This window comes from Mesoplodon bidens (genome assembly GCF_964165515.1).
Source record: "Mesoplodon bidens genome assembly, chromosome: 1".
Lineage (NCBI taxonomy): Eukaryota > Metazoa > Chordata > Mammalia > Artiodactyla > Ziphiidae > Mesoplodon > Mesoplodon bidens.
In genome coordinates this window covers 217,542,500-217,568,904 of record NC_138176.1, presented here as the reverse complement: position 1 = coordinate 217,568,904, position 26,405 = coordinate 217,542,500, and the positions used below count along the sequence as shown (strand labels likewise).

The following is a 26,405-nucleotide window of genomic DNA, read 5'->3' as shown; positions in this document are numbered from 1 at the left end:
GAATCAGGTAATCAGCGTTTATAGGACACTACCATCCAATCCACAGACCTCATTCAATTTTGCCAACTGTTTGTTTTTCCTATCTGGTCCAGGAGTCAATCCAGACTTGTTTGTTGCATTTAGTTGTCATGCCTCTTAAGTCTCCTTCAATTTGGATCAATTGGTTTTTCTATCTTTCTCTGTCTCTCATGAGCTTAAAAGTTTTAAAGAATATGAGCCTGTCATTTTTTAAGATGTTTCTCATCCTGGGTCCATCTAATGTTTCACCATGTTCAGACTCAGGCTGTGCATTCTGAGCAGGATGCAACAGAAAAGAGGCTGTGCTCTACTCAGCACATCACATCAGGAGGCACATGATGTCTCGTTCCCTTCCTGATGATGCTTATCTTGATCACCTGGTCAATTTGGTGTCTTCCAGGTTCTTTCCAATAAATTCCCCCCTGATCAATAAGTATTTTTCAGAAGATGCTTTAAGACTAAGCTGACATCCTGCTTCATATCAAACACCCACCCACCAGCCTTGGTATTCACTGAGGACTCCTGCCAAGAATCAACCAACATTGCCAAATGTTGACTTACTATTTCCATCCATCTTATTAGTTGGCATTATTCCATAAAAAATAGCTCTCCCTTTTTTTTCCATTTATTTATTTATTCCATCATTATTTATCTATTCATTTATATTGGCATGGATTCATGGATTCCTGTCTTATCCAATAGGTTGTAATCAGTTACTATCACAATTTATTTTTGATACTCAAATAGTCCCAGATTTGGCCCGTGGGAGCTCCTTCCTGCTGGCTCATGTGTCCTTTTAGCATGTTCCCATCATGCTTTGAGCACTTCCCTATAAAAGTTTCCAAGCTTACTTTGTACTTTCCCAGCCCAAGTACTAGAATCAGCCCTGGTTCCATTTAATGGAGGATGGTACTTAGAAACCGAGATCTTCTGGCCACTTGATGTATCCATTGCTCTGGCCTCTGAATGAAAATAGCTATGGTGTATATGTGTGTATATATATAATGATTTCACACTCATTTTGAATCCAATCCAACACCTCAGGGTGCTTTATGAAGCTGAACAGGATCCTGTAGGGCCCTCCTGGGTACAAATCCTTTCCGTGTCCCCCTGTTTTTTGTTTAGTAAATAGGCTTCATTCAGCCTCCTCAACCTTCCCTGGGTTCCAAAGGGCAGATTCAAATAGTTGCTTATCAGGGAAGGAGAAAGAAACAAAGGAGGAGCAGTCAAGAAACAACAGTGCAGCAATGGGGCAGGGTCCTGGTTCCTCCTCAAGGAATGTATATAACAATATCTTCGAGTTCTTCTGCGGGAACTAAGGCCCCTACTCAGGTGGAGGATGGCAACTTCAGGCTGAGCACAATATTGCTGGAACTCCGCTCACCAGCTCTGTTACCTCACCACCAACCAATCAGAAAAAAGTCTGCACACAGGGGAAGATAATGAAGACCCTGACCCCTTCCCCAAATGATTCTCCCTTTAAAACTTTTCATGGTCAAGCAGAAGCTTTGGAATTGGTTTTTGGACACGAGTCTGCCTTCTCCCCAGGTTGCTGGCCTCCTGAATAAAGCAACCTTTCCTTTCCAACCAACGCCTGTCTCTCGGGTATTGGCTTTTGAGTGGCGAGCAGCAGAACCTGAGTTCGGTAACATTTATAGCTTTCTTTCCTTCCATATTCATAAATTCCTTCTCCCACACTAAGAAACCTGGCTCCCATTATATTTAATATTTTACTTATTTGCCCAATGTCCCTGTAATTAATCAACCTCTCAGCCAGGATGCTACCTCCTTGATCCTGCCATCTCCTCAGCCTCTAACTTTTCCTCTAAGGGAAGAAAACGACAGGGGTAGTTGTGCATTCTTAATGACACAGATTCACTAAGTTTTGTGGCTGGAGAAAAACTGCTAAGAGACAGAGATATGGGGAACCACTTTGGTTTGTGAGACACCTGTACAAAACCTCACTGGGGGTTTTTAGGCAAAAGACTCAGATCTCTGGTGGTTCAGGAATCAGCAGCCAGGCATTCTTCACTTTTGCCTTTTTGGCATTAGGCACTATAAAAAGCACTGTCCCAATTGCCTAGAAGCCTATTTTCTAAAATGAATAAGTTAGGGAAATACACAAACCCAGCACATCCAATACCATAGAGACAAATGCTTCTAAGTAGTTCTTTTTGTGCCTGCTTCTAATTTGGGTATAGCTGGGATTCTTTGCTTTCCCCTAACAGCCACCAGCTGTTCGTACTGCTTCTGGAAAAACAGCAGTTGTACTGGTGGACAGCCATTAACAGATTTCTGTAAACATGCTAACTAAGGTCCTGGGGAAAAGGTGGGCTTTTTTTCATCAAGAATGGGTGCTGAGTTCTCTGAAAGATTGCCAGTTGGGAAGTACAAGGTGGGTGATTATGAACCATCACACAAATTGCTTTCGAGGCGTGACAGGTATCTCAAGCCAGAGAAACTGTTGGTGTGAAAAGATAACCGCTCAAACATTTAACTGGTAAGGAATTGTGCTGTGTCAAAGTTTTAAGAACACGACTCTAGAGGGGCTGGACTCTCCACTAACTAGTTGTAAGCTCTATGCACAACTGGAGAATATCCTATAAACAATAATAACCCAAACAAACCTGCCGCGCCTATTGATGCTCTATTGATGCTCTAAGTCCTCTGTTACCAGTCATGACAACCAGAATAAACATCGTGAAGAAATAGCTCACCCAATTTCTTTTCTTACAGAGTTAGAAAACACTCATTCTATAGGAAAACAAATGCCACATGTTTGCTGCCAGAGGGTAAGAAAGAAGCCCATTTCTATACTCATTCTAATACAGTGCAGCATCAGCATGACCTGGGAACTTGTTAGAAAAGCATATTCTGGAACCGACCTCACATGTACTGAATGAGACTCTGCAGCAGGGCCCATCAGTCTGAGTTTTAACACACACACACACACACACACTGGTGACAGTGACTGTGATGTACACTTAAATTTGATAGTCACTGCCCTAGATACTCCAGGCGTGGTGTTCGAAGGACCCAGCTACCAACTAACCTTACCAGTTGGCCCTAGGATGGGTAATTAGGGAAAGTTGTTTATGAGAGATACACACATTTCTCTACATTTGAGACGCCGGAAGTTGTTCCTCTCTTCATAGGTCAAGGGGTCGCTTCTCCTTTTGCCTCCACCTGGACCCAGTCGCAGATTAGGTTGAATTTGAGACCCGGCAGGGGTCGCTGCTGCCCATAGAGAGACCGAGGGAGCGTGGCAAGAGAAGCCTAGAATCTTTGACATCACATTAAGCTCCTCCTTGCACGCACACATTAGACACACACACAAACATATACAGACACACACACGCACACACACGGACCGCGTACTCTTCTCTGCCGGCTTGCTCCCGCTACCCCCGAGCCGGCCCCTCCCGCGGCAAGTGTGTGCCGGGCGCAGCCTGAGGGACCCGACGCACAGCAGGGGCAGCCGCCGCGCCTCCAGCCGGACCCGCACGCCCCAGCGCTCGGCGACGGCAGCCGGAACTCCTCGCCGGCACCCCGGGCTCGGAGCAGCCGCGCCCGCCCCCGCCGGTGCTGCAGGGCGCCGGGCCGCCACCCCGCACGCTCGCGGGCCCCCTGCCACCCCTATGAGAGAAGGAGAAGCCGGGCGAAGGAGCAGGACGCTCGGCAGCCGGACTCCGCCGCAAGCCCGGAGCGCCCCTCCGCCCGCGCCCCGCCGGCGCCCGCGAAGCGAGATGCAACCGCCGCGCTCCGGCTGAAAAGGGAAGGGGCCGGCGCCACCCGCTCGCTCGGAAGCCGGTCCCCGCGGCGGCTGCGCGTACCGGCCGCGGCCCCTCGGGCCCGGGAGTGAGCAGGAGCAGAAGGAGGAGAAGAAGGACAAGCGGACGGCCCGGCGTTGGCCGGGGCTGGAGAGGAGGGACGGCGCGGGGGGAGCGCGCGGGGGGCGGGGAGGGGGCCCCGGCGGATAAAGATGGCAATGTCTCTCATCCAAGCGTGCCGCAGCCTGGCTCTCTCAACATGGCTGCTTTCCTTTTGTTTCGTGCATCTGCTCTGCCTGGACTTCACCGTGGCCGAGAAGGAAGAATGGTACACCGCCTTCGTGAACATCACCTACGCCGAGCCCGCGCCGGACCCCGGGGCCGGGGCGACGGGCGGCGGCGGCGGCGGCACCACAGCCGAGCTGCACACCGAGAAGACCGAGTGCGGGCGCTACGGGGAGCACTCGCCCAAGCAGGACGCCCGCGGGGAGGTGGTCATGGCCAGCTCGGCCCACGACCGCCTGGCCTGCGACCCTAACACCAAGTTCGCCGCCCCGGCGCACGGCAAGAACTGGATAGCCCTCATCCCCAAGGGCAACTGCACGTACAGGGATAAGATCCGGAACGCGTTCCTGCAGAACGCCTCCGCCGTGGTCATCTTCAACGTGGGCTCCAACACCAATGAGACCATCACCATGTCCCACGCAGGTAAGCGGCCCCGGCGGGCGCGGGGCGGGGGAGGGGAGCCAGAGGAGGATGGAGGCGCCGAGAAGGATCCAGCGCCTGCCTCCTAGGTCCTTCCTGCGAAGTCCGTGCTTTGCGAAAGACGCGTCTCTGTTCCTTGGACCTACTAAGTTTTGCTCTGCGTCACTTCGTGGGGTTTACAAAGAAGAGAGGACTAACAGCATTGGAGGCACCAGAGAATGCGTTCCAATTAGCCTCGCGCCACTCGGACGAAGGTTGGCCGAGGGGGGCTAACTTTTCCGAGGAGGATCTGGTAGGTGGGGTGTGGGGGGCAGGGTTCGGATGTTGTTCTCGGCTAGTGAGCGGCCCCGCACCTGTTTGGAACCGGGAGATCTGATAACTCAGCTCTGCGCTTGGGTGTGTGCATCAGGTATACTCCTGAGGCCGGCGTTTGTGTATCAGGAGGCGGGTAGGGTTACTGGTGCTGGCGCTCGTCACTGCCGACTTGCTCAAGTCGGGTTTCAGCCCTTCGTGGGAGATGGAGTACCGCTCCCCCCGCCCCCGCCCCGCGCCACCCGCTGGGTTGACGCGAGTTATAAATAATACCGAAAATCCTGTGCTCTGCCAAGCTGTCATCCGGAGGAGCTGACAGGCGGGCACGATGGCAAAGAGTAACAATCCCCAAAAAGCCACCAAGAGCATGGTGGCCATAAAGATATGCCTGCTTTTACAGTGTTGCATTATCCTTTGCCCGCCTGGGAGGTTAAATATGCTGAAGCTTTTCTTTATGGCGAGAAGGAGATTTCAGGGTAGAAAGCATAAGCTTTTCGTAGTGATCGCAGGGTGCCGGCACGAGAAGTCCATGACTGTCCTAAAACGCGCTCTTTCCCCGTGTGCCTGACATAACAGTGCTTCCGTGGTAGGAACAGCCAAGTCCTCTCCAGGCTTGTCAGCAAAAGCAGCTCGTTTTAGCAGCCTTGCCTCCTTGAGTCCAGGGTTACTTCTTGTTTCTGTGCGTCCGGAGAACCTTGCCCTCCGTCCCCAGAGGGGTTGCTGGGTTTGAGGCTGTGGCATCCGGAAGGAGAAGGAGGGAGTGGAAGTGACAGATGCATTTTCTGACTGGAGTCACCGAATCAAAACATTACCAAAATCTGGCTTTTAAAGAAAATAAACAGTTAATGCTCCTGAAATGGAGTACCAAGCTTTGGCCACATGGGGGGTGGTGCATTCTCTGGGGACAAGTTTTCATTCCCAGAGCTCATGTCACCTATTAGGAAAATGTACAGTGGGTTTGCCTTTGGTAGTCAACACCAGCTGTTTCAGACAAGGAACTTGTCAACCTTAATGCAAACAGGTGGAGTGGGGAAAGGTCAGTGCTTCTAACACAGGGGCCAAAGATAACGCAGTGCACGGATTCAGGAAGAGAAGGAAGGGACAGTTAACTTCTTGGAAAAGTCAGGATAGAGCGCTGAGGAACATTTGGTGTACTTTCTTGAGCTCAACGGTTTTGTAAGTGAAAAGATTGTACTCTGACCTTGAGTCATAAGAGCACTACTTAAACTTTATGACAGTCGAGGATTTGCAGGACTATGGAAAGAGCGTTTTAAGTCATGTAAAGTATCTTTAAAAGCGTATTTAATATATAAACCTCGGTGGGGGGAGTGTGAAGGAGGGTTTTTGTTATTGTTGTTGTTCTTTAAACTCCCAGAAGATTGTTAGCTGACTTTGCAGGATCCTTTAAATGTTTCTTTCTGTATATGCATGAAATCAAACTCTGCAGCTTCGAGCACGAAGTTAAGAGGCATCATTTGCTCCTGTCTAAAAAGAACTGCCAACACATGGGGTCAGTTAATGGCTCGCCTGTTTTTAAAGGAAGCCATAAGCTGATTTGCCACACAAATGATGCTTGATTAAGATGTAGTGAGAATAGATAAAGGGCTTGGTGATCATTTGAAAGTTAGACTAAAAAAATGTCAAGGAAATTCTCTACTATCTAACTGTTCTGTTTCCAAAAATGTGTAAACGTTGTATCTGCTAACAGCCATGAGGCTTCCATATTATCATTTGATGTATTGCCACGTTAGGAGACTGGATTCACTTTAGTCAGAGATTGCATTGATTTCTGCTAAAGTCTCATTATAAGGAGATCCATGACAGGGTGGCTTGGTGAACCTTTCACTTTTAACTCTTCCTACCTGAATGTGAGCCAGTGCCAGCACTGGTCTGGCTGTCAGTATGTTACACTTAGCTCTAGAATGTGACAGCTTTACTTTTTCTAGTTGAATTTAGAATTCTGACTCAAATTTATCTTAGGAAATGGTGTACATTTTAGATGCTAATCAAATATTCTTATTTTGGGAACATGGGATGCAGTATAACAGAGGGTCCTTACACTTGTGAATTTTTACTTCAGTCTCCAAAAAGTGAACATCAGCCTTTGCATTTTTTAAAAAATCTCACCTCTCCTCTAGATCCTTTATTTTCAGCACTGATAGCTTTCAGGTGAGGAGAAAGTCTGAATTTAGTGTTATGCACCCCACTGTGTAATATGTATGCATTTGCGGTGATGTGACCCCAACACACCCACTATCTTGAAATTCAGTTAAATAGAAATCATTTCCCCTTCCCCTTTCCATAGGACCTTTCTTTCTGATTTTTCCTTTTCCGCTTATGATTTTGGGTTTCTGCAACTTCTGACACTTCTGCAATTATGGTTTCTCATTCACAAAGACACAGATTATCCTGGGATAGACTAGTAGCTTTAGTTTGTAACCAGTTGTTTTAAATCTCTTTAAAAATATGACCACATTGAGAGAGAGTTCACATAGCATACAGTTCACTCATTTAAAGTATACAGTTTAATGACTTTTCCTCTGCCAACAGAGTTGAGGACCCTCACCACTGGTTCCAGTAAGAAACGCTGTGTCCATTAATAGTTACTCTTCTTTACTCTCCAATATACCAGCCCTAGTTAACCACGAATCTCCTTTCTGTCTCTGTTTGCCTATTCTGGACATTTCATATGGATGGAATCAAGTAATATGTGTTCTTCTGTGACTGGCCTCTTTTTCACCAGCATAATGTTTTCAAGGTCTGTCAATGCTGTAGCATGTCTCGGTACTACATTCCTTTTTGTTAGCAAATAATATTTCCTTCTATGTATATGCCACATTTTCAAAATTCATCAATTCATGGACACTTAGGTTCTTTCCACTTTTTGGTTATTATGCATAATGCTGCTGTGAACATTCATGTACAAGTTTGTGTGTGGACATTTCTTTTGGGTACACAGCCAGGCGTGAAATTTCTGAAAATTTTGGGTCATATGGCAACTGTATGGCTTAACCTTTTGAGGAACTGTGCGATTGATTTCCAAAGACACACACCATTTCACAGTTCCAGCAGCAGTGTAGGAGGAACATTTGGTAGGTGGAACATTTCTCCACCTCCTCATCAACACTTGTTGTTATCTGTCTTTGATTTTGGCCTTCCCAGTGGCTGTGAAGTGGTGTCTTCATTGCCGTCTTTGTTTGCATTTCCGATGACTAACGGTTACTTTTTAACATAATCTTAATTCTTCCTCTGCTTTTCCTTTTTCTTCTTTTTCCCTTGCTCACCGTTATTTGTTTTTTCAGCTCAAACACGTTTTGTCTTAAAGAAGAAAGGAGATTAATAGAGAAAAGAGATCTACCTCTTCCAATTATGAAGGAAAAATAAAGCCCATGGACCAGAGACTTTATATGTCCCCTCTTAAAGGATGTGAGGAACTGCATCTTTCGTGCGTTAGAGAGCTTCTTCCCTGGTTGGCTTTGTGAAAGAGCAGCAGGAGGGCTTGAGTAAAAAGCTGTGTAGAAATCCAGCCTCCACCTGAGAGCCCCAGAAGTACACTTCCAGGTACAGGTAAAAGCAGCCAGATCCGGGCTTCCCTGGTGGCGCAGTGGTTGAGAGTCCGCCTGCCGATGCAGGGGACACGGGTTCGTGCCCCGGTCCAGGAAGATCCCACATGCCACGGAGCGGCTGGGCCCGTGAGCCATGGCCGCTGAGCCTGCGCGCCCGAAGCCTGTGCTCCGCAACGGGAGAGGCCACAACAGTGAGAGGCCCGAGTACCGCAAAAAAAAAAAAAGCAGCCAGATCCAAATGATCTCCTTGGAGCTGGTAACGTGAAGTATACTCTGAGGGAAGTGATATCAGCCATTTCTAGAGGCAGTTTTGGGAAGTGGTAAGTTAGGAATTCAGCCTCTCGCCAGCCCCTTGAGTTTGTGTCCTGCTTCTGCTACTTCCTCACTGTGGATCTTTGAGCACGTTAGCCTCTCAGGACCTCAGTTTCCTCATTTGTGAAATGGGGGAGCCTCAGTTGTTTGGTATGAGAATTAAATGAGTTCACACATGTACAGTGCTTGCGTCTGTAGCTGGCACCTAGCCGTCAATACATGCTAACCCTTATAGGCATCGTGCACAGTGACACACAGGAGCTCCTGCATGGATCACCAGACCCCGGGGGTCACTGAGGCTCTGGCAGCCTTAGGAAAGAGCTCTGTTTTAACCCTCTCCTGCTTTAGACACCAGAGCCATCATGCCAATTTCTCTGTGGTTTCTGTGATTCGAGACGGTGTGTCCCAGCTCCCTCTGATGGCTGGTGAATATTTGCGGATTCTCCTGTGGCATTTGTGCTTTCTCTTGGGTTAAATTGAAATCTCATCAGAGCAATATGAGATGTATCTATATATGGTTTACATCTATTTATATGATAAAGATGGTAGATCAGTAAGTGTTTGAGGTGGTTAAGTGTCTGAATTGTGATGTTGAAGAAATGATGCATTTTTCTTTTTTCCTTTTTTGAAGAATGTGTTTGCTATCTTCTCATCTTTCACTAGTACATAGTTAAAGGGAAAGGAGGAAACTAAACAACTAGGAAGAACTTTTGGGAGACTGGATTCCTAATAGTAACTATTCAGAAAATAAGCTCAGCCCTAGGCGAGGAGGACCCCAAGATGGAGTATATCTCATGTATTCTAGGACCTTCTCCAAGGTTGGAGGAGAAAACATAGGAGATGTACTGAGGCTCTGTCCTGTGTAAGTGGGTGCTAAGATTTTAATTCATGGGTTCATGCTACATTTACTTTAACGGATGAAGTCCGCCTTTGCCTTAACCTCTGTAAAGGAACTAGCTGCTAGAGTTTTCTTTTTTTTTTCAGGACTCATATTTTTTAAGAGTATTTTTGTGCAGTTTGTCTTACATTTTCCTTTAAGTAATATGTTTACCTCTCTTCAGCATATGGTAGCCCTCTGCCTGTGTGGTGCTTACTCCGTGTCAGGCATGTTGTAAGCACTTTGTGTGTTAGGTCATTTAATTCTCACAATAACACTGAGCGGTAGGTGCTGTTATTGGCGCTGTCCAGGAAACTGAGGCTTAGACAGGGAAAGTGACTTGGTCATGCCGGTAGTAAGTGATGGAGCCAGGCTTGCAAACCTGAGCAATGTCTCCTGAGTCTCTGCTTGTAGCTGCTGCTCCGTATACTTTCTCAACTTGAGAGGATACTATCCAGACTAGCTGTGGACAGTGATGACTTCATAATGGAGACAGGAAGTGATCTAAAGCTGATGCCCCTTTCAGAATACTTTAGCACATCTATCAACCAAATGCACTTTGGTTGAAGGGCTTGTCTCTTCCTTCATAACTGGAAGAGGTAGATCGCTTTTCTCTATTAATTTCCTTTCTTCTTTAAGACAAAACATGTTTTCGCTGAAAAAACAAGCCTTGCAGACTGCATTTTTGCGACAGGAGAGATGAGACCTTGTGTTTGGGGCTGCTCTCCTCCAGGCTGACCTCTGATTAACCGTTTGGCTTCGGTCCATCACTTTCTATTCTGGACCTCAGTTTCTTACTTATAAAATGAAAGGTCTGAATTAGTTGAGCTCTAAGAGCTGCTTGAACTCCACAATTTATTCCTTATATATTCAAAACCCAGAATATTTTTATTGAAATTCAAATTTCTGGCTTCTGATGAGAAAATCTGATGACAGGGGCCCACGTCCCTGCAGAGCAGTGGCTGGCGGTTTAGGTGAACAGTGCGCCCATTACCTGGCCCAAAGCCCCATCACTATTTATGGCCTGGCTCTTGGCCAGCTCTGCCCCTATGTGCCCCTCGCCTCAACCCTGAGGCTTATGTATTTGGAACCTCAGTTTTATGGAGTCAAACCAGCGTTAGTGAGGAGAAGTTATAGAAAGCAGACTTGCTTTAGTAAAGGGAGAAAAACTCATAAAGTTAGAACTGTTGACAGATGGAAGAGGTTTTCTTGGGAGGTGAAGCTTTCTCTTGTATTCAGATGGAAACTGATCGCAGGATTTATGCCCAGAGTTCTGACGGGTGATGATGGAAGGGTCTTCCCAAGCCTGAGAGCTTGTGATTCTCTATCGTTTAGATATTTAAGAAACATTTCTTAACAACAGCCTTGGTTTCCATTCCATTTCCCTCTTAAGATGCATATAGAAAACTTATTTATGCTTGGTCTTAATCTCCCAGGCCAAAGCAATATCATCCGCCTCACTTAGTATTTATTTATTTATTTGGTGCTAAACTGTACCTCTTCACCTGGCTCTCTGCTGTCAGGCAGATATCTAATAGCCAAGAACTCCAGACTCTTGTCATTAAAAGCCATAATTCAACATCAATGTTAAATAACATTATTGGCAATGTAAGTCAGTATGGTCTGGGGACTTCCCTGGTGGCGAGTGGTTAAGAATCCACCTGCCAATGCAGGGGACACGGTTTTGAGCCCTGGTCCGGGAAGATCCCAAATACCGCAGAGCAACGAAGCCCGTGCGCCACAACTACTGAGCCTGCGCTCTAGAGCCCATGAGCCACAACTACTGAAGTCCGTGCGCCTAGAGCCTGTGCTCCGCAACAAGAGAAGCCACCGCAATGAGAAGCCCGCGCACCGCAACAGAGTAGCCCCCGCTTGCTGCAACTAGGGAAAGCCCGCGCGCAGCAATGAAGATCTAACACAGCCAAAAAAAACAAAACAAGATACTGTATGGTTTGTTTACTCATTTCAGATCATAGAAATACGTATCTGGGGATTTGGAAGGAATCCTACCTTTATCTTCTAATCTTTAGTAAGAATCTCATCCTCATCTCTCCTGATGCCTCTGTTCTTAAAAATCCCCTGTCTTCTCAAAAAGGAAGGAATTTTATGACCATGAAATCAGGAAAGATTCAAAAAAGAACCCAGGACTCTGTAACTTATTCTTTTAGTTTTTTAGAAAGGACTGATTATGTTTCCAATGCAATATTAATTTGTTTAGAAACCAGTCTCAACTTTTTAAAAGGAAGACCTTGACCATTATTGTTGCATTTTTAGACATGAAACTTGATATATAAAGAACTTAATATTTTGATAGCCCCTGAAAGTCTTCAGTTTATCCCCAGAAGAGATACTTCATTTTGTATATACTCAAAGGAGGACCTTCACTTATTACTGAGTGACTGAAGTGATGCTGAAATTCTGTGTATTTGATCATGTGAATTGAGAGATGCTAAATTTGAGTAAACCTGAATAGGATTTGACTTTCATTTTATCTCAGCTCTGGAGGATTTTGTGGTAATATAAAACCCAGAGAAATAAGGCTGCCTTGTGCTGTGTGATTGTTCTTCTACGAAGCTGCAATTATGGTGGTTCTATTAAATTGAAACCTTGTCTATAGGTATACTATAATCTTTTATTTTAAACTTTGAGGAGTTCATAACTAGGCAGTTTAACTTGTCGTGGGATAAGTGTGCTTTATAGATTGAAGTGTGCTTTATAGATTGAAGTAAAAATATTAATGACTAGTATTAGATCTAGTTCTTTTATTTTTCTATATGTGAGGAAGATTTTCTTTTACTGCTTCAAAAGCATTGGTTATAAATTGGTTTCTACAAGTATCATGTTTTTTTAAAAAGCTCGTCTATTCCATGAAATAGCAGTATTTAGAAAATCTGTTTTGGTAGAAATAAGCATCATTTGTCATAAAATTAAAGCTTATGTATCAGATTGTTAGGCATTTCCATATTCAATGTATAGACATATATTTCATGATATAGATTTGAAAAAAGAAAGTATTTTTGCATTAAATGTATGGCTTATGCATGTTCTTTCCAGGCAAAGATATATAAAGAGCTCATATATTAGGTAAGATCCAGGAAATGTTTTCTTTCTTATTAACCAGTTCAGCCTCTTATCTCTCCATCATAAATGGTTTTTTACACACACATTCCATGTAAGCACTATTGAAAAGGCAAACATTTGAGGTTTTTCAGAGGTATTGTCAGTGAACCTATACAAATGCCTTTTTTTACCCATAAGTATTTATTTTCCCTGGTCCCCATTTTCTACAGAAGTTGTTCACCTGGCCATTCTGTAACCATGAACTGACTACACCTACATGTAGTTCCAAATGACCCAAAGAATAGCGGAAGAGAAAAGATGTTTTCCCCTTTACTTATCAAGGTGTTTTCTCCTTTATTTACCAAGGGGCCTGGAATGTCCTTTCTCCCAGATACAAAGGACTGTGCCTCTCTAAGGTCACTTCTCTGTGACCTCATCACTAAGGCACTCCTAGTTACTCTATTTGGATAGCAGCATCCCTCCCCCTTCCCATGCCCAGCACACCCTGCCCCTCTCCCTGCTTCATTTTACTTATCCTCCCACCAGAATGTAAGGGCTACAAGAAGCAAGGCTTTTAGACAGTTTTTGTTCATGGTAAAGTTCCCAAAGACTAGAATGGTCCTTGGTGGAAATGGAAAACACTCAGTAAATCTTAAGATCTTGTTAAATACGACTGGAAAGATGGCCTACGTTAACCTGTTAGTCTCTAATTTCATGAAAAAAATATTTTATGACACTAAAATTTTTTTTCTTAGCTTTTGACTTATATAAATGAGGTCAGGGAGATTCTAATTTGAGTCTCCTGTTAAAATAATCGAGTCATTGTGTAGAATATGACATGAAGTGGGAGCCTTGTTCATGCCCTTCAACTCAGGAGAAAAAAGACATACCAGTAACAAGCAGAAGTTGCAGGGTATCCAAAAGTTTTGTAACCAAATACAATTCTGTGCATATGTTTATTGTCCCGTAGCTCTAATACATGTGTATATTTGAGCATATATTTTAAAATGAAAGACATATGCCTTATAGAAAATTTTGAAAATATGGGACATTTAAAAAGGGAAGAAGAGGGCTTCCCTGGTGGCGCAGTGGTTGGGAGTCCGCCTGCCGATGCAGGGGACACGGGTTCGTGCCCTGGTCTGGGAAGATCCCACATGCCGCGGAGTGGCTGGGCCCGTGAGCCATGGCCGCTGAGCCTGCGCGTCCGGAACCTGTGCTCCGCAACGGGAGAGGCCATAGCAGTGAGAGGCCCACATACTGCAAAAAATAAATTAATAAATAAAATAAAATAAAAAGGGAGGAAGATAACCTCAATAACTCAACCACTCACCCACTAAACTCTAGTGTTTTTTTCATTCTGTGGTGACATATTTACTTTTACCAAACTGGGAATATATTGCATAGGTTTTTGTAGCTTTTTAAAATTTAAAGGCGCATGTTGAAACTTCCTCAATGTTTCTGCAATGTTTCTACTTTCCCCCTACATATAAACAGTGCTGCTGTAAATGTCTGTATGTGCCTAAAAATCGGTGCATCTCCATGATTACTTTCTTAGATCAAGTTCCTGAATATGGCACTAGTGAGTCAAAAGCTATTCATGGGTAGCTATAGAGCAGGGTTTTTTTGATCTGTTTCGTTTTGTTTTTTAAGCCCATTTAGTGATGTCTTCAGTTATACGCTCACTCCCTAGTATGGCTGTCCTTTGAAGAAGAAAGAATATCTGTCAGCTGACAGTGCTGTTGCAGGGTCCTGGCACAGCTTTCTGCATCACTTTGCTCCAAGCTAGATTAGTTTGGCAGCCGGGGCAGGACACAGAAGGTGGAGAATCAAAAGAGGAAGAAAGCCTCAATGATAGAATCATCAGGATTGCAGTTGGTGAAACCCCCACTGTTCCCTTCGATTCTTCTGTGTCTTGGGGCTGTTCAGTGCAAATTGAACAGGGAATTAGGAAACTTGGGTTTCAGTTGTGGTTCTGCCTCAAATTGGCTTTACCGTTGGCAAGTCACTTCCCCCCTCTGGTCTCTTTCATTTGGTTTTCTTTCATTTCAAAATGATAAACAGGAGGCTCCTGGAGGGGAACTTGGTTTAGGTCAGTGCTTCTCCATCCTGGTCGCCCATGAGAATCATCTGGGGAGTTTAAAAATTACAGACTCCCAGGTCCCACCTGCAGAGATTCTGATTTGTCCGGTGGTGGGAGGGCACTCTCCAGATGATTCTGATGTGCTGCCGGGATTGACGGCCACCACACTGGGTGAATCCAGAGTCTTCCTCTGGTTCTTCTATCCCGTGGTTCTTTAGTTATTTAAGAAATAGTACTTTTTCCTTTGATGATATCAAAATCCTACATGAAAAGAAAGACGTTTAAAATGTGTTAATTGTAACGATTAAAACTGATAGTATGTGCAGTTAAATATTACCGCAAGACATGAATTACTGACTCACTAATATTCACCAGATTTTGGAGACCAGCACGAAGACAAACAAAGGCAAACACAGCAAGTGGAGGAAAGCACACAAACTTCTGTAAAACAGTCAAAGAGTACAATAGTGAGTCAGAAATGACTAGACATTTTAATTACATTTAATTTGTTGGGTGAAATTTTCACTGATAGGCTAAATGCCCGTTATCTTTTTTTTTTAATATAAATTTATTTATTTATTTATCTATTCTTTTTTGGCTGTGTTGGGTCTTCATTTCTGTACGAGGGCTTTCTCTAGTTGCGTCGAGCAGGGGGCCACTCTTCATCGCGGTGCGTGGGCCTCTCACTGCCGCAGCCTCTCTTGCTGCGGAGCACAGGCTCCAGACACGCAGGCTCAGTAGCTGTGGCTCACGGGCCCAGTTGCTACGCAGCATGTGGGACCTTCCCAGACCAGGGCTCGAACCCGTGTCCCCTGCATTGGCAGGCAGATTCCCAACCACTGCACCACCAGGGAAGCCCTCGTTATCTTGATTGTAGGCCTCTAGCAGAAGAGGTAGCAATACCATGGTATTTTTCCCAAGTAGGGAGGACCCCATTTTGCTCATCAAGGCTGTCATTACCCAGTTTGGGGGGCAGTAAAGGGTGGTGGTGAAAAAGGTGATCCTGGTACCCAATTGTCCTGAGTCAATTGCCAGGGAAACATAAAGCAACGTGGGGCTCAAGATAGAAGTTTGACGTCACTGAGTTGGTAAGACTGAGATTCCACCATTCCAGAATGTGAGCCCAGTGGTATAGGAGCTGCGAAAACTGGGGTCATGCTGGGCAGAGAGGGCCCGGGAGCTCAGGAACCATGTGATTCACCTAAGCCTCCACCTGTGAAATGAACCTCATGGGTCCCTATCACAGCTGTCATGAGCTCTTACGCTACATGACGCAGCCAAGGGGCAGCTCTGAGCATCGAATGTATGTTCACTCTAATTATTGTCAGAAGAAACATATTCCGAATCAGACTGCATCTTACCAGCTTTATTATCACCCACTGAGTCCCGGCCATCATCATCTCTGCCCGCACTGCTGCTACCACCTCCAGCTGCTGTCCAGCTCCCACTCCTGCCCCTGCAATCTGTTCCCCGTAGAGCAGATAGAACAAACTTAAAAAAACAAAAAATCAAAGGACATCACTCCTCTGCTTACGTCTTCCAGGGGCTTCTCATCATACTTTGGACCGAGTCAGAGTTCCTGCTGTAGCCCCCAGGGTGTGACCTGATTTGGCCCCTGCATTCAGTCCACCTCTCTTCCAACCATACTTCCTCTCACCCTCCTACAGACCCTCTTTTCTCCTTGTTGGTCCTCAAATATACCAAACTGGCTGCTACCTCAGGCCCTTTGGAACCCTCTTCCCCCCACCTTTGTGGATAGAATTATTATTCACACAGCAAATGTCTCTTTATGCATCTGAAATATGTGAGAAAGACTCCCAAACAAGACTATCTGGTAGACATTTATCTATTTCTCCCTTATTGAACCAACTCATTTTGAAACTTCAGCTTGCTTCTATGCCTCCTGTACCCTGAGGAAAATATCTTCCAACAAAAGGTAATTATAAAATCATGAGGTTTTATTACTTTCGTGGACAGGGAGAGTTACCAGGCACCACCCTCAATTTTTGCAGATTTCCCTCAGATACTCATCTGGTTCACCCCTCCATAGCGTTGCTGACTCTGCTCAGTCGCCCCTTCGTCAGAGTTTTCCCTGGCCACATTAGAAACTTCATCTCCTACTTATCCTCTCTTCCCTTACCCTCCCTTATTTTTCTTCATACTATCATTACTTGAAATTGTTATATTACACCTTTCATTAATTTACTTGTTTACCGTCTGTCACCCCTGTGAAAATGTAAGCTCCACAAGGACAAGGTTCTTGTCTTGTCAACAGCTGTATTCTGAGAGCCTGGCATTCAGTAATATCTATTGAAAGTATGAATGGATTCGTGAGTGATAGAATATGAACCCATCTGCAGTTGGCAGGTGCATCCCTCACTTGAGGGAAGGAGGAATGACTTTATATTCCATACTTTTTATTTGCCTTATGCTGAAGGCAAGATTTAATTTGAGGGATTACAAACTTCATTTCTTCTCCTGTGCACAGCAGAGCGATTCTTGCTGGGCCTGTGCTGAGGGATTCATCTACTTTCTAATCCAAACTTGACCCTTGATAGTCATTATGTCCTGAGATCTTTGCCTGTTCTCCTACCAGTGTTTCTGAGACCTAGTTACCTACTCCCCAAGACGTACAAGCAAGTGCTTCTCTGTTCTGAGGAGTTTTGCTTTGGAGATTCTGCAAGGGCACTTTTTACAGATAATAGAATAGAAATGTCCTTTGGAGCCAGCTGCTATCAAACACAGAAAGAAATCTGAAAGAAGTAGCTGGACATACGTAGTGCTGCCTGATGTTTTTAGGGAGATGGGCATCTGGTAGACCTGATACTCCAAGGGGACCCAAGTGTTACTTTAGAAGGAAATCTTAGAGGTTGATCGTAAACCTTACCTGTATAGTTTAAGATGAATCTGTCTCTGTAAATAGCAAATGACCAGTGAGATATGCCAAATTGTGACCTTTTGGGCAATGAGAGAACTGTAAGAGAAAGCTCAAGTTTTCTGTGAAGTCAGGATAAGAGGCATTGGTTACAACAGTTGTTTGTTAAAGCAGTTGATGTTTGCTCTGGAATGAATTTAATCTCTTATATACTTGCATGCCTTTACTTTTTAGCCCTGAAAAACTACCTGCATAGAGAGTTTGAAGCAACTAGGTGATATTATCCTTATCAGTTTGAGCTTATTTCTATGGAAAGTACATTTACTGTATCATTACTTTGTTCTTTCTTCCTTTCCTAAATGCATTTATTATATGAAATGGATTCCACTTCACTGAGATTAATTCCTTACCTGGCTGTCCCTCCTGCTAGACTGTGAGCTTCCTGAGGGAAGGCGCTGTCCTCACCCAGCCCCTTCCACTGGGAACTAGCACCAGTGTCTTGAATGATTCTCCATCTGTGGTCATGTTAGCTAATTGTTCTGCTTAATCATGGCCATCTGGATGCCATTCACTTGGTGGGAGGTACCTGGAGTTTAGACCAAATGTTTCAAGGAACTGATCAGCATCTCTAAGGCTCACCTTGCAAACACTAGACCTGTGCAGGAGAGGTCAGTGTTCCTCCCAAACAGGGCCATGCTCAGAAAAGTTATGAAGTGATGCTTTATTACAATCCAAGGTCTGCAAATTAAAAAGTCATTAGTCTCTTCTACCTTCTTGACCTCTGGGACTATCTTGAAAAGCCATTCACCTAATTAAAACTCGATCCTGTAAACTTAGAAAGTCTTACTCTCTTTGGTAAAACTAAATGAGTCATAATTTGGCTTACTGCTGTCTGAAACTAATCAATATTCTTTTCTATTGAGGTACTATATTAAGTAAATCTTAGTGTCTTACTCATAAAAAAACTTCTGTGTTTCATTAACTTAGAGTGTGAAAAATACATTACATCGTAGGTAAGAAGAGAACAAGCCATTTTCTTTAGTGAAGCTAATTAGAACCCATTTTGAACCGGAGCATAACCATGAGCTTGCTTGCTATTTTTATATTTAGTCTTTGAAAAGGTGGCACATAATTACTACAGTACAGTTTGTGCATTCCAGAATAAGTGATATTTTTGGCTTTAAAGTGAAATTTATGAGTAGGTTAAGATACTGGAACAGCACATGCTGTCACTGGCGTGTTAAAATAATTGCGGTTCATCGACTCATGCAGATATATTCTTCTGTGTTTCCTGTTTGCAGTTTGTCACTTTCACCACCAGAACAATTTAAGTAAGAAAACAGAAAAACAGCTCAAACTTTAGCCCTTGATTGATTTTTGGTAACTGAGATGGGACATATTTTTTAAAGGAGCAATAATCCCGAAATAGGCCATTACCTTGCCTGGCCTCTTTGGTAACCACCATGTTGCTAAAAAAGATGTGTTTGTCACTTAGGTTGACTGACTGGGGCCGGGGTGGGGGGGGGTGGTCACTGTCACCGAGCATTCATCCCACTGTCCCATGCTTCTGGGTGGCTCTCAGCCCAGATTCCTCCCATCTTTTTCAGAGGAGTGGGCATTTCTGGTGAAGCAGACACACTGCCCTTCTGGAGCCAGCAGCCAGTTTGAATAAGATTATCTCAACACCAAGTAGCAAGCCATCTATAAGCATGTAGCATTGGCCATTATTTAACACGCTGCCGGCTGAGAAAAACCCAAGGTATGAGAAAAACCCGAGATCATCCAAAACCTAAGTTGTCAAGGTCACGGGGCAGGATTCAAATGCAGTGAATATGACCTGACCCTTTCCACCTGCCAGTGCCTTGGTGTCTAGCAGCTCAGTGATGGACGAAGTCAGACCATGCCTTGGTGTTCATGAGCCTTAGGGCCAGACAGCGGTCCTGACACTAGTTCCCCGGGGACCGGGGCCTGTGGAGCTTTGACAAAAGAGCTTCAAGTGAGATGGCTGGACGCTAGCTGGGGAGCCTTCAGCGGCCACTGTGTGAGGGTCACGTGGCCGTTCTAAGTAGTCCCTGAACTCGGTGTCTCCCACGCCCTGTCTTCTCCTTCCATAGGAGACCACTGAGGAAAATTCTCTTTTTGAATAAGCCAAGACATCCTTTCTACAAGTCACCTCTTCTGGTTCCAGGCCCATATGTTAACATTTATCACCTTGTTCATTAGAGGAACTCAGCAAATCTTTGCTGGATTGAATAAATATTAGAAAGAGGAGAATCAACACTCGTTCTGAACACACAGGGCTCTAAGCACTGCATTAGGTGTCTTTCGTATTTCACTCCTTTTATACACCCTCTGAGTTGGGAACCTGCCCAGAGTCACAGATGGACAAAAGCAAAGCTGATATTTTAATCCAGATCTATGTCACTTTCAACTATATTAGGAGGCGTGTAGGATTTCTTTGACTTTCGACTAATTTTTATATTTCAATGTATTTTTTATGAGGGGGGAACAAAAAGAAACTCCTTTAAAGATAATCTGTCTGAAAATATTGTTTCCCATAAATGTTAGGTAACTTATTGTTTACCATTGTTATTAAATTGTATATTTGCAGAAATGCTATTCTTTCACTGCATGAGAAATATTTCTTATGGACATATAAGGTACAAACTGCTGCGGATTTAATTCACAAGTCAAACCTTGTGCTCTGTGGATATGGTAATGTCTTTGGTTATATTAGAGTCCTTGTCTGAATATTTTGGCTTAAAGATAGTTATAGTTCTCAGACTGACTAATTCCCATTGGTTAAAAATGCTTATGTTCTTAGAGAATTGAGTCAGCTTCCTATCTGCTAATGCTATTGAAGTAAATGGGTCTATGCCAATTTCTACCACTAAATGTCACTTTGAGTTCTATAAATAAATCACTTCCTTTACATTTATCCTACTGTGATTTTTCCTAAATTTGTAATTACTATGAATATTTGCAAACCAATATAAATCCCATTTACCTGAAAGACCTTTTAAGGTCAAAATAAAAGGATAACCCTGTTACTGTCACTATGGGAATTTTAAAAATGTGTGTGTACACATGTACGTATAGTATATAGTTTAGAATTTTAACTGGGCTTGGATGATGCCTGATTCACATAATCCCAGAGCAATTTTGCTTGCTCATTAAATTGCTACCCCCTTGATTTTAAATAAGATTTTCTTTAATTGCGTTTGTGATTCTTCATGCTTGGTAATTCATCTATTTTTAGTGTGCCCTTTGGTTGCTTATTTTAACATAAATCCTAGTATTTTCACTTGTACAATTCTTATTAGTAAGTATTCCTTAAAATTTTTTTCTTAACATACATACACTGTTTTACCATCTGCACAAATCTCCCCAGCCAAGCTGGCCCAGAAGGCCCTTGCAGTGTGAACTTATGTCTCCCTGTAGACCAATGGATTTATAATTTTTTCTCTCTGTGTTATCAAAATTACCCAGATATTATTTTTTTAACTAACCACAAAACAAAAACAGACTTTTTCTGAAAGATTTTAGAGATCATTAAGTTTAATTATTTTATTTGATTGATTAAAAAGTATGAGTTAGTTATTTTATCAGTGAAAAGCACAAAGCCCCAAGAGGTTATGGCCTTACTGGAGACCCACACAGCAGGTGATAAGTGTATGGTTGGGAGGAAAGTTATCTGTGAAAGATTGAAGGACCACTCCCTCCGGGATCAGAATTCTCAATCATGGCACTATGGGCATTTTCTGCCCAATAATTCTTTGTTGTCCTGTTGCTATAAATTTGTTGAGAATCTTATGAGAATGCATGTAAAGCGTATAGTATAGAACCTGGCACATGGTAAATGCTAAAGACATCATTATTAAATATGACTATTAAATATTGATAATGCACCAGTACATAATTCAAGAACCCCTGTGTAGCTGACAGTGGAGACACATGGTATTTATTGAAATAGAAAACAATATTAAACTAGAAAAAAGTTTTTAAGAAAACAATTAAAAAGCATGCTGGTACCAACAAAGATACGTATGTAAGAAATAACCCAGTTGGAGGAACTGTGAAGAAGTCTGTCTACCCCAGTAGTTGTAAGCAAATGTACTTTTCAGGTCTGAAGCCGGCGCCAGCCAAGAGCACTGCAGAGATGGGAGCTATATTTGGAGAGAGTGTTTCACACTGTTCCTCCCTGAATGATAGTCTAAAGAGGGAACTGCAGCAACATCCCCGTGAGAGGAGAGCTTCCAAGATTATCAGAGAGGAGGGAGAGCTGGAGCAAGTTTACACAGTGCGAACCACGCTGATTGTAATAGACAGCAGCATTGACACGCTAGGATTTGTCAGAAGACAACCAGAGGGTCTGAAAGAACAAAACTGGAGAACTCTCTACCTTTGCCTCGGCCCTGTGTAATGACATTTTAATGATTCGACAAAAGAAAAAATAGATCTATCTAGCTCCCATTTGAATGGATGAATTAATAGCTAGCTAAAATGGTTTGATTTTTTTTTCTAATTTTCTTGGAAATTCTGCTTATATGAGAAGGAGGGTAGTATACCATACAGGTAAGATCTCCATTTCACGGAGTCCATATGGCATGGGTGTGTAGTCAGGAAATGATGGACCTCAGGACCACTTGCATGTATCATCGTCCCCCAAGCATCATTAAGTCCAAAAGGAAACCAGTGTCTGTCAAGAATTCACTGTGGGTCAGGCATTGTACTAGCCTGTCACGTCACTATTTAGATTGGCTGCATGGGTTAGTGGTTGGAGCCTGACTAAAACCAGACCACCCAGGCTCACATCCCAACTCTGCCTCATATCAGCTTTGCTACGTGGGACAAGTTAACCAACCTCCCAGTTTCCGTTTTCTTGTATGTAAAAATGGGAATAATAGGACCTATTTCATGGGGCTCTTGAGAGACTTAATGGGATAATATATGTAAAGTATTTATACATACAAGAAGTGCTATAAAAGGCATTTTATAATCAGCATTTTATAATTTTATGATGCTAATAAGAAAGCAAAGTAATACACGGTGCTAGGATTCACACCTATTTTAATCAAAAGCCTATGCTTTTTTTTTTCTATAACATAGTGAGTGCTTCTACATGCTAATACTTAATGTGATCTGTACAGCATAATGATATTAAATTGAAGTCACCCTTGATTTCTAGGGACACTAAATGCTACGATATGTAAAGTACCTATTTTTCATTACTTATATTCATCCCCAGTTTAGGCATTGGCTGTAGAATCTCTTAACCTTTGATATATCTAGGTGAAAGGATAGACATTAAAAGATTATACTCTTGGATTATACTTAATATATTTCTCTGTATTTGAAATACAGAGAAATAGTACTTCCCTCAACTTGATTTCGTTTATTCTTGTAATAGTACTTCATAGATAGAAAAGATTCTATTATCTCAGCCTACAGATGAAGCTCAAAGTTTGAGTCCTAGCCAAGGTAGGACTGAAATTCACATCTTCTCTTAATTCAAGAGTGTTTTTCACTGTGTTTACATATTTACTTAGCAGTTGTTAATTGAGCACCTACTATGCACAGGTGTATTAAATCCTGGCTATACAAAGAGCAAGGTACCTTTTTTTTTTTTTCCTAAAACAGATTACCATCTAGCAGACAAGAAGGGTATAGTCCATGTGTGATATTATTAGTGTGAACAAAGTGCTATAGGAACACCCAGGAATGACTAAGTGGGCCTGGAGATTTGAAGAAGGCTTTTTAGAGGAGGTGACATTTTAAAGTAATCAGAGTTGTGAGAAAAGTACAAGAAGGGAACACTGTAAGCAGAGGAAACCGTTTATTTGATTGTTGAGAGAAGGTGAGTGGGCCTGAGTGACAAGCAGATGGATTGTATGGTGAGACGAGACCAAAAAATATTATAGTTTGAGATGGGAAGGATACTAGGTAGTTGGACATTTTCCTGTAGGTGATAGGAAACCATGAAAGGTTTTTAAGCAAATATTGTCAGAGCTCTCTGAGAAAATCATCATCCTAACTCTGATGAGGAATGTATATAGGAGACATTGGCTTTAGGGAATGTAATTATGAAGCTGATAACAGTAGTCTAGAGATTTCAGAAACAATTTTGAGAAACTGATGTCTGACTGAGGGTGGACTCAAAAATGACAGTTTTGGATGGGTGAATGATGAACGACATTATGAAAAAGAATACAAGAAAAAGAAGAGGTTTGGAAGGAAGGCGTGGATTCAGTGTTGGGCATGTTGTGTTTGAGATCATGGAGGCTGGGCACATAGATATTGGCGCCACTAATATAGCCCTGAGGGTTGAGACTGTGAGGACGGATGGAACCAACACCAGAGGAGGTGTATTGTGAGGCTACAGAACAGAGGGTGAGGGTGGGAGGGCAGCATTTGGGGGGTAGTAGTGGAAAGGAGCTTTTTGGTTAGAAGAAAGCCAAAATAAAGCTATGGAAACCTAGGAATGAGAGAATTTCTGTCAAGAGGTACATAATGCCACTTGTTGCCAAGAGGTCAAAAGGCTGAGGCTATGGGATTTGATGTGTGATGATGCACTTGGACCTGATGATGTCAAAAATCCCGTCCAGTTAACATGCTGGGCCTTAATTTGGGAGTTTGCTCTAGATTCACTCAAGGGCAAATAATAACTTTAGGTAAATTGGCCAATCTGAAGAAATCCTTTAATTTACAAAACCATTACCAGAAGCCTTTTCCTGCGTATGGGTGTGAATTTGGTACTGCCATTTCTAATCCTGGAACTTCAATCTCCGGAAAGAAATTTGTTAATGGTTGGATTGTATAGAATATGTAGAATTCAGAAGACTTTAACTTCTAAACAGTAGGCGTACAGGGTTGATTATAAAAATGAGGGCAGTGCATAGTCATCATATTAGTATTTGGATTCCAAATCATGATGGGGATAAATAATGTCTGGAGTAAAGAAGTATAGGGGTGTGTGTGTGTGTGTGTGTGTGTATGAAAGAGAGAGAGAGAGAAAATAGATCACTATGATAGTGCTGGCAGTGCCTAGGTTTGTATTTTGGTCTTACTGGAATGATTTCAACTTAGATATCCTTTCCAAACTCACAGACTCATACTTTAGAATCTTCATCATTTGAATGATCATTATTCATGCCATTGCAAATACTGGCATTTCAGCAACAATTACTTTTTTTTTTTTTTTTTTTTGCACGAAGAGGTTGACAGTTTGGGCTCCTCTTGTGTGTGCAACCAATTTGGATTTGGGACATTGAATAGAATCATCAAATTATTGTTGTTATTGTGTGGAGTATCATCTGTTGAAGGCTTCAGAGAGGGGGAAGCAATGTTTTGCCCAAGCTTGAACATACCATTCTTAATGGATAAAGAGATCTAAAGGCAAAATCTAGTCATTGGAACCTTGCAATCTTTTAATTAACTCTTTCCCCCCCCTTTAAGAATGGAAACATTTCATAGCTCTTCTGCTGCCGAGTTGCTACTCAGCTCTGGCTGCCATTAGCTTTGTTGGAGATGATTCAAAACAGACAGAAGACAGAGGTTTCTGCCCTGAGAACTTTGCCGGGTGACGGTGTTGGTGTGAGCAGTCGGAAAGATGGCTTTTGTGGCCATGCTTGCAGCCCGTGTAATAAAGATGAGCAGATCCTTATTTGGATGTTTATTGGTGACCTCTGACCTGAATTGCAGGAGTCTCTTGTTCTCCTTGTGCTCCGGGCAGCAGCTGCCAACATTCTCCACTGGATTCAGAAGTGAGCCAATTAGGTGATGTGCACAGACCAAGAAAACTTGACCTTCACTTCCTCCCTCCTGTGCCCCTCAGCCTCATCACCTCTTGCTTCCCTTTACAACCCCTGATCAGAACAAACACACTGTCTCCATCAAGTATTTCCCGATTGCAGCGTAACCTTGTTAAATTATTACAGGTTTATTCAGAACTAAAGTAAAACACTACTTTTTCTGCCTGCAATCTTACTGCCTCATCCTTTAATAAAAATTAAATGAATGTCCACAGACCTTTGGAATTTTCTATAAAGGGAATCATTCTAGCACCTAAGGGAAAAGAGCTTGATATCTAAACCTTCAACATCAGTGTTTCTGAGCTTTCCTATAAATAGATCAATTTAATTATATTTCCACTTGTCTCATTAACCTTTTATAGTCTTTTTCTAGTTCCAGTTTAAAAATAAATTTAGGAGGTTGTATAGCACTCTTAGAAGTGAAACAGAAGGGGAAACTATTACACTTCACTGCACGTAGTATGGGTAGCTATTATTTTGCAAAACTTGTGTTTTATTACGTATCCATGTGTGTGTGTGAAAGGGCACAGTGGATTTAAAAGCCACAGTCTTAGATAATATCCCAGTGATTCACCATGGTTTTTCCTCTACTCAATAAAAATGCCTGCCATGTCCAGCTTTATGAACCTGTGTAATGTCCCCTGTACCCGACAGTCCCAGAGCAGGCTGATACCCACTGCCGCCAGGAGGTTTGGTAACAGAAGCTCGCACAGAAGGGCTTCTAGGTAAAGGAGAGTCTTCCCAACTCGGAGGCTAGTCTTTTCTGCACTGAAACAGGAAGCTCTCTAACACTCTCTGTCAATTGTGCAGAGGTGTTTATGGTTTTCATCAGAGGCAGAGGGCTGTGTGTTCATGCTAGAGAAGGGTCTCCAGCAATTTTATCTCTTGTGAATGAGCAAATGGGATCCAGAATCTCTAGAACAACGGGAGTACCATCGGTGGAGCCTGGAGTCCAGGAGAAAGTCTCTGTGCTTTCATCACCAACCCATGAAGGATGATGGGATGAAGATTATGTCATT

The 26,405-nt window shown here is 43.2% G+C and overlaps 1 protein-coding gene across 4 annotated transcripts in view; it reads left to right on the top strand.

The window, feature by feature from the left end:
- The first annotated feature begins 3,364 nt into the window (after positions 1-3,364).
- RNF150 (ring finger protein 150) overlaps positions 3,365-26,405 on the top strand; it is a 251,688-nt gene continuing 228,647 nt past the window's right edge. For all 4 annotated transcript variants that reach the window (XM_081246923.1, XM_081246926.1, XM_081246924.1 and 1 more), the window contains exon 1: positions 3,365-4,496. In XM_081246923.1, the coding sequence (XP_081103049.1) occupies positions 4,001-4,496 (496 nt within the window). In that variant the 5' untranslated portion in view covers positions 3,365-4,000. The remainder of the gene's footprint in view (positions 4,497-26,405) is intronic.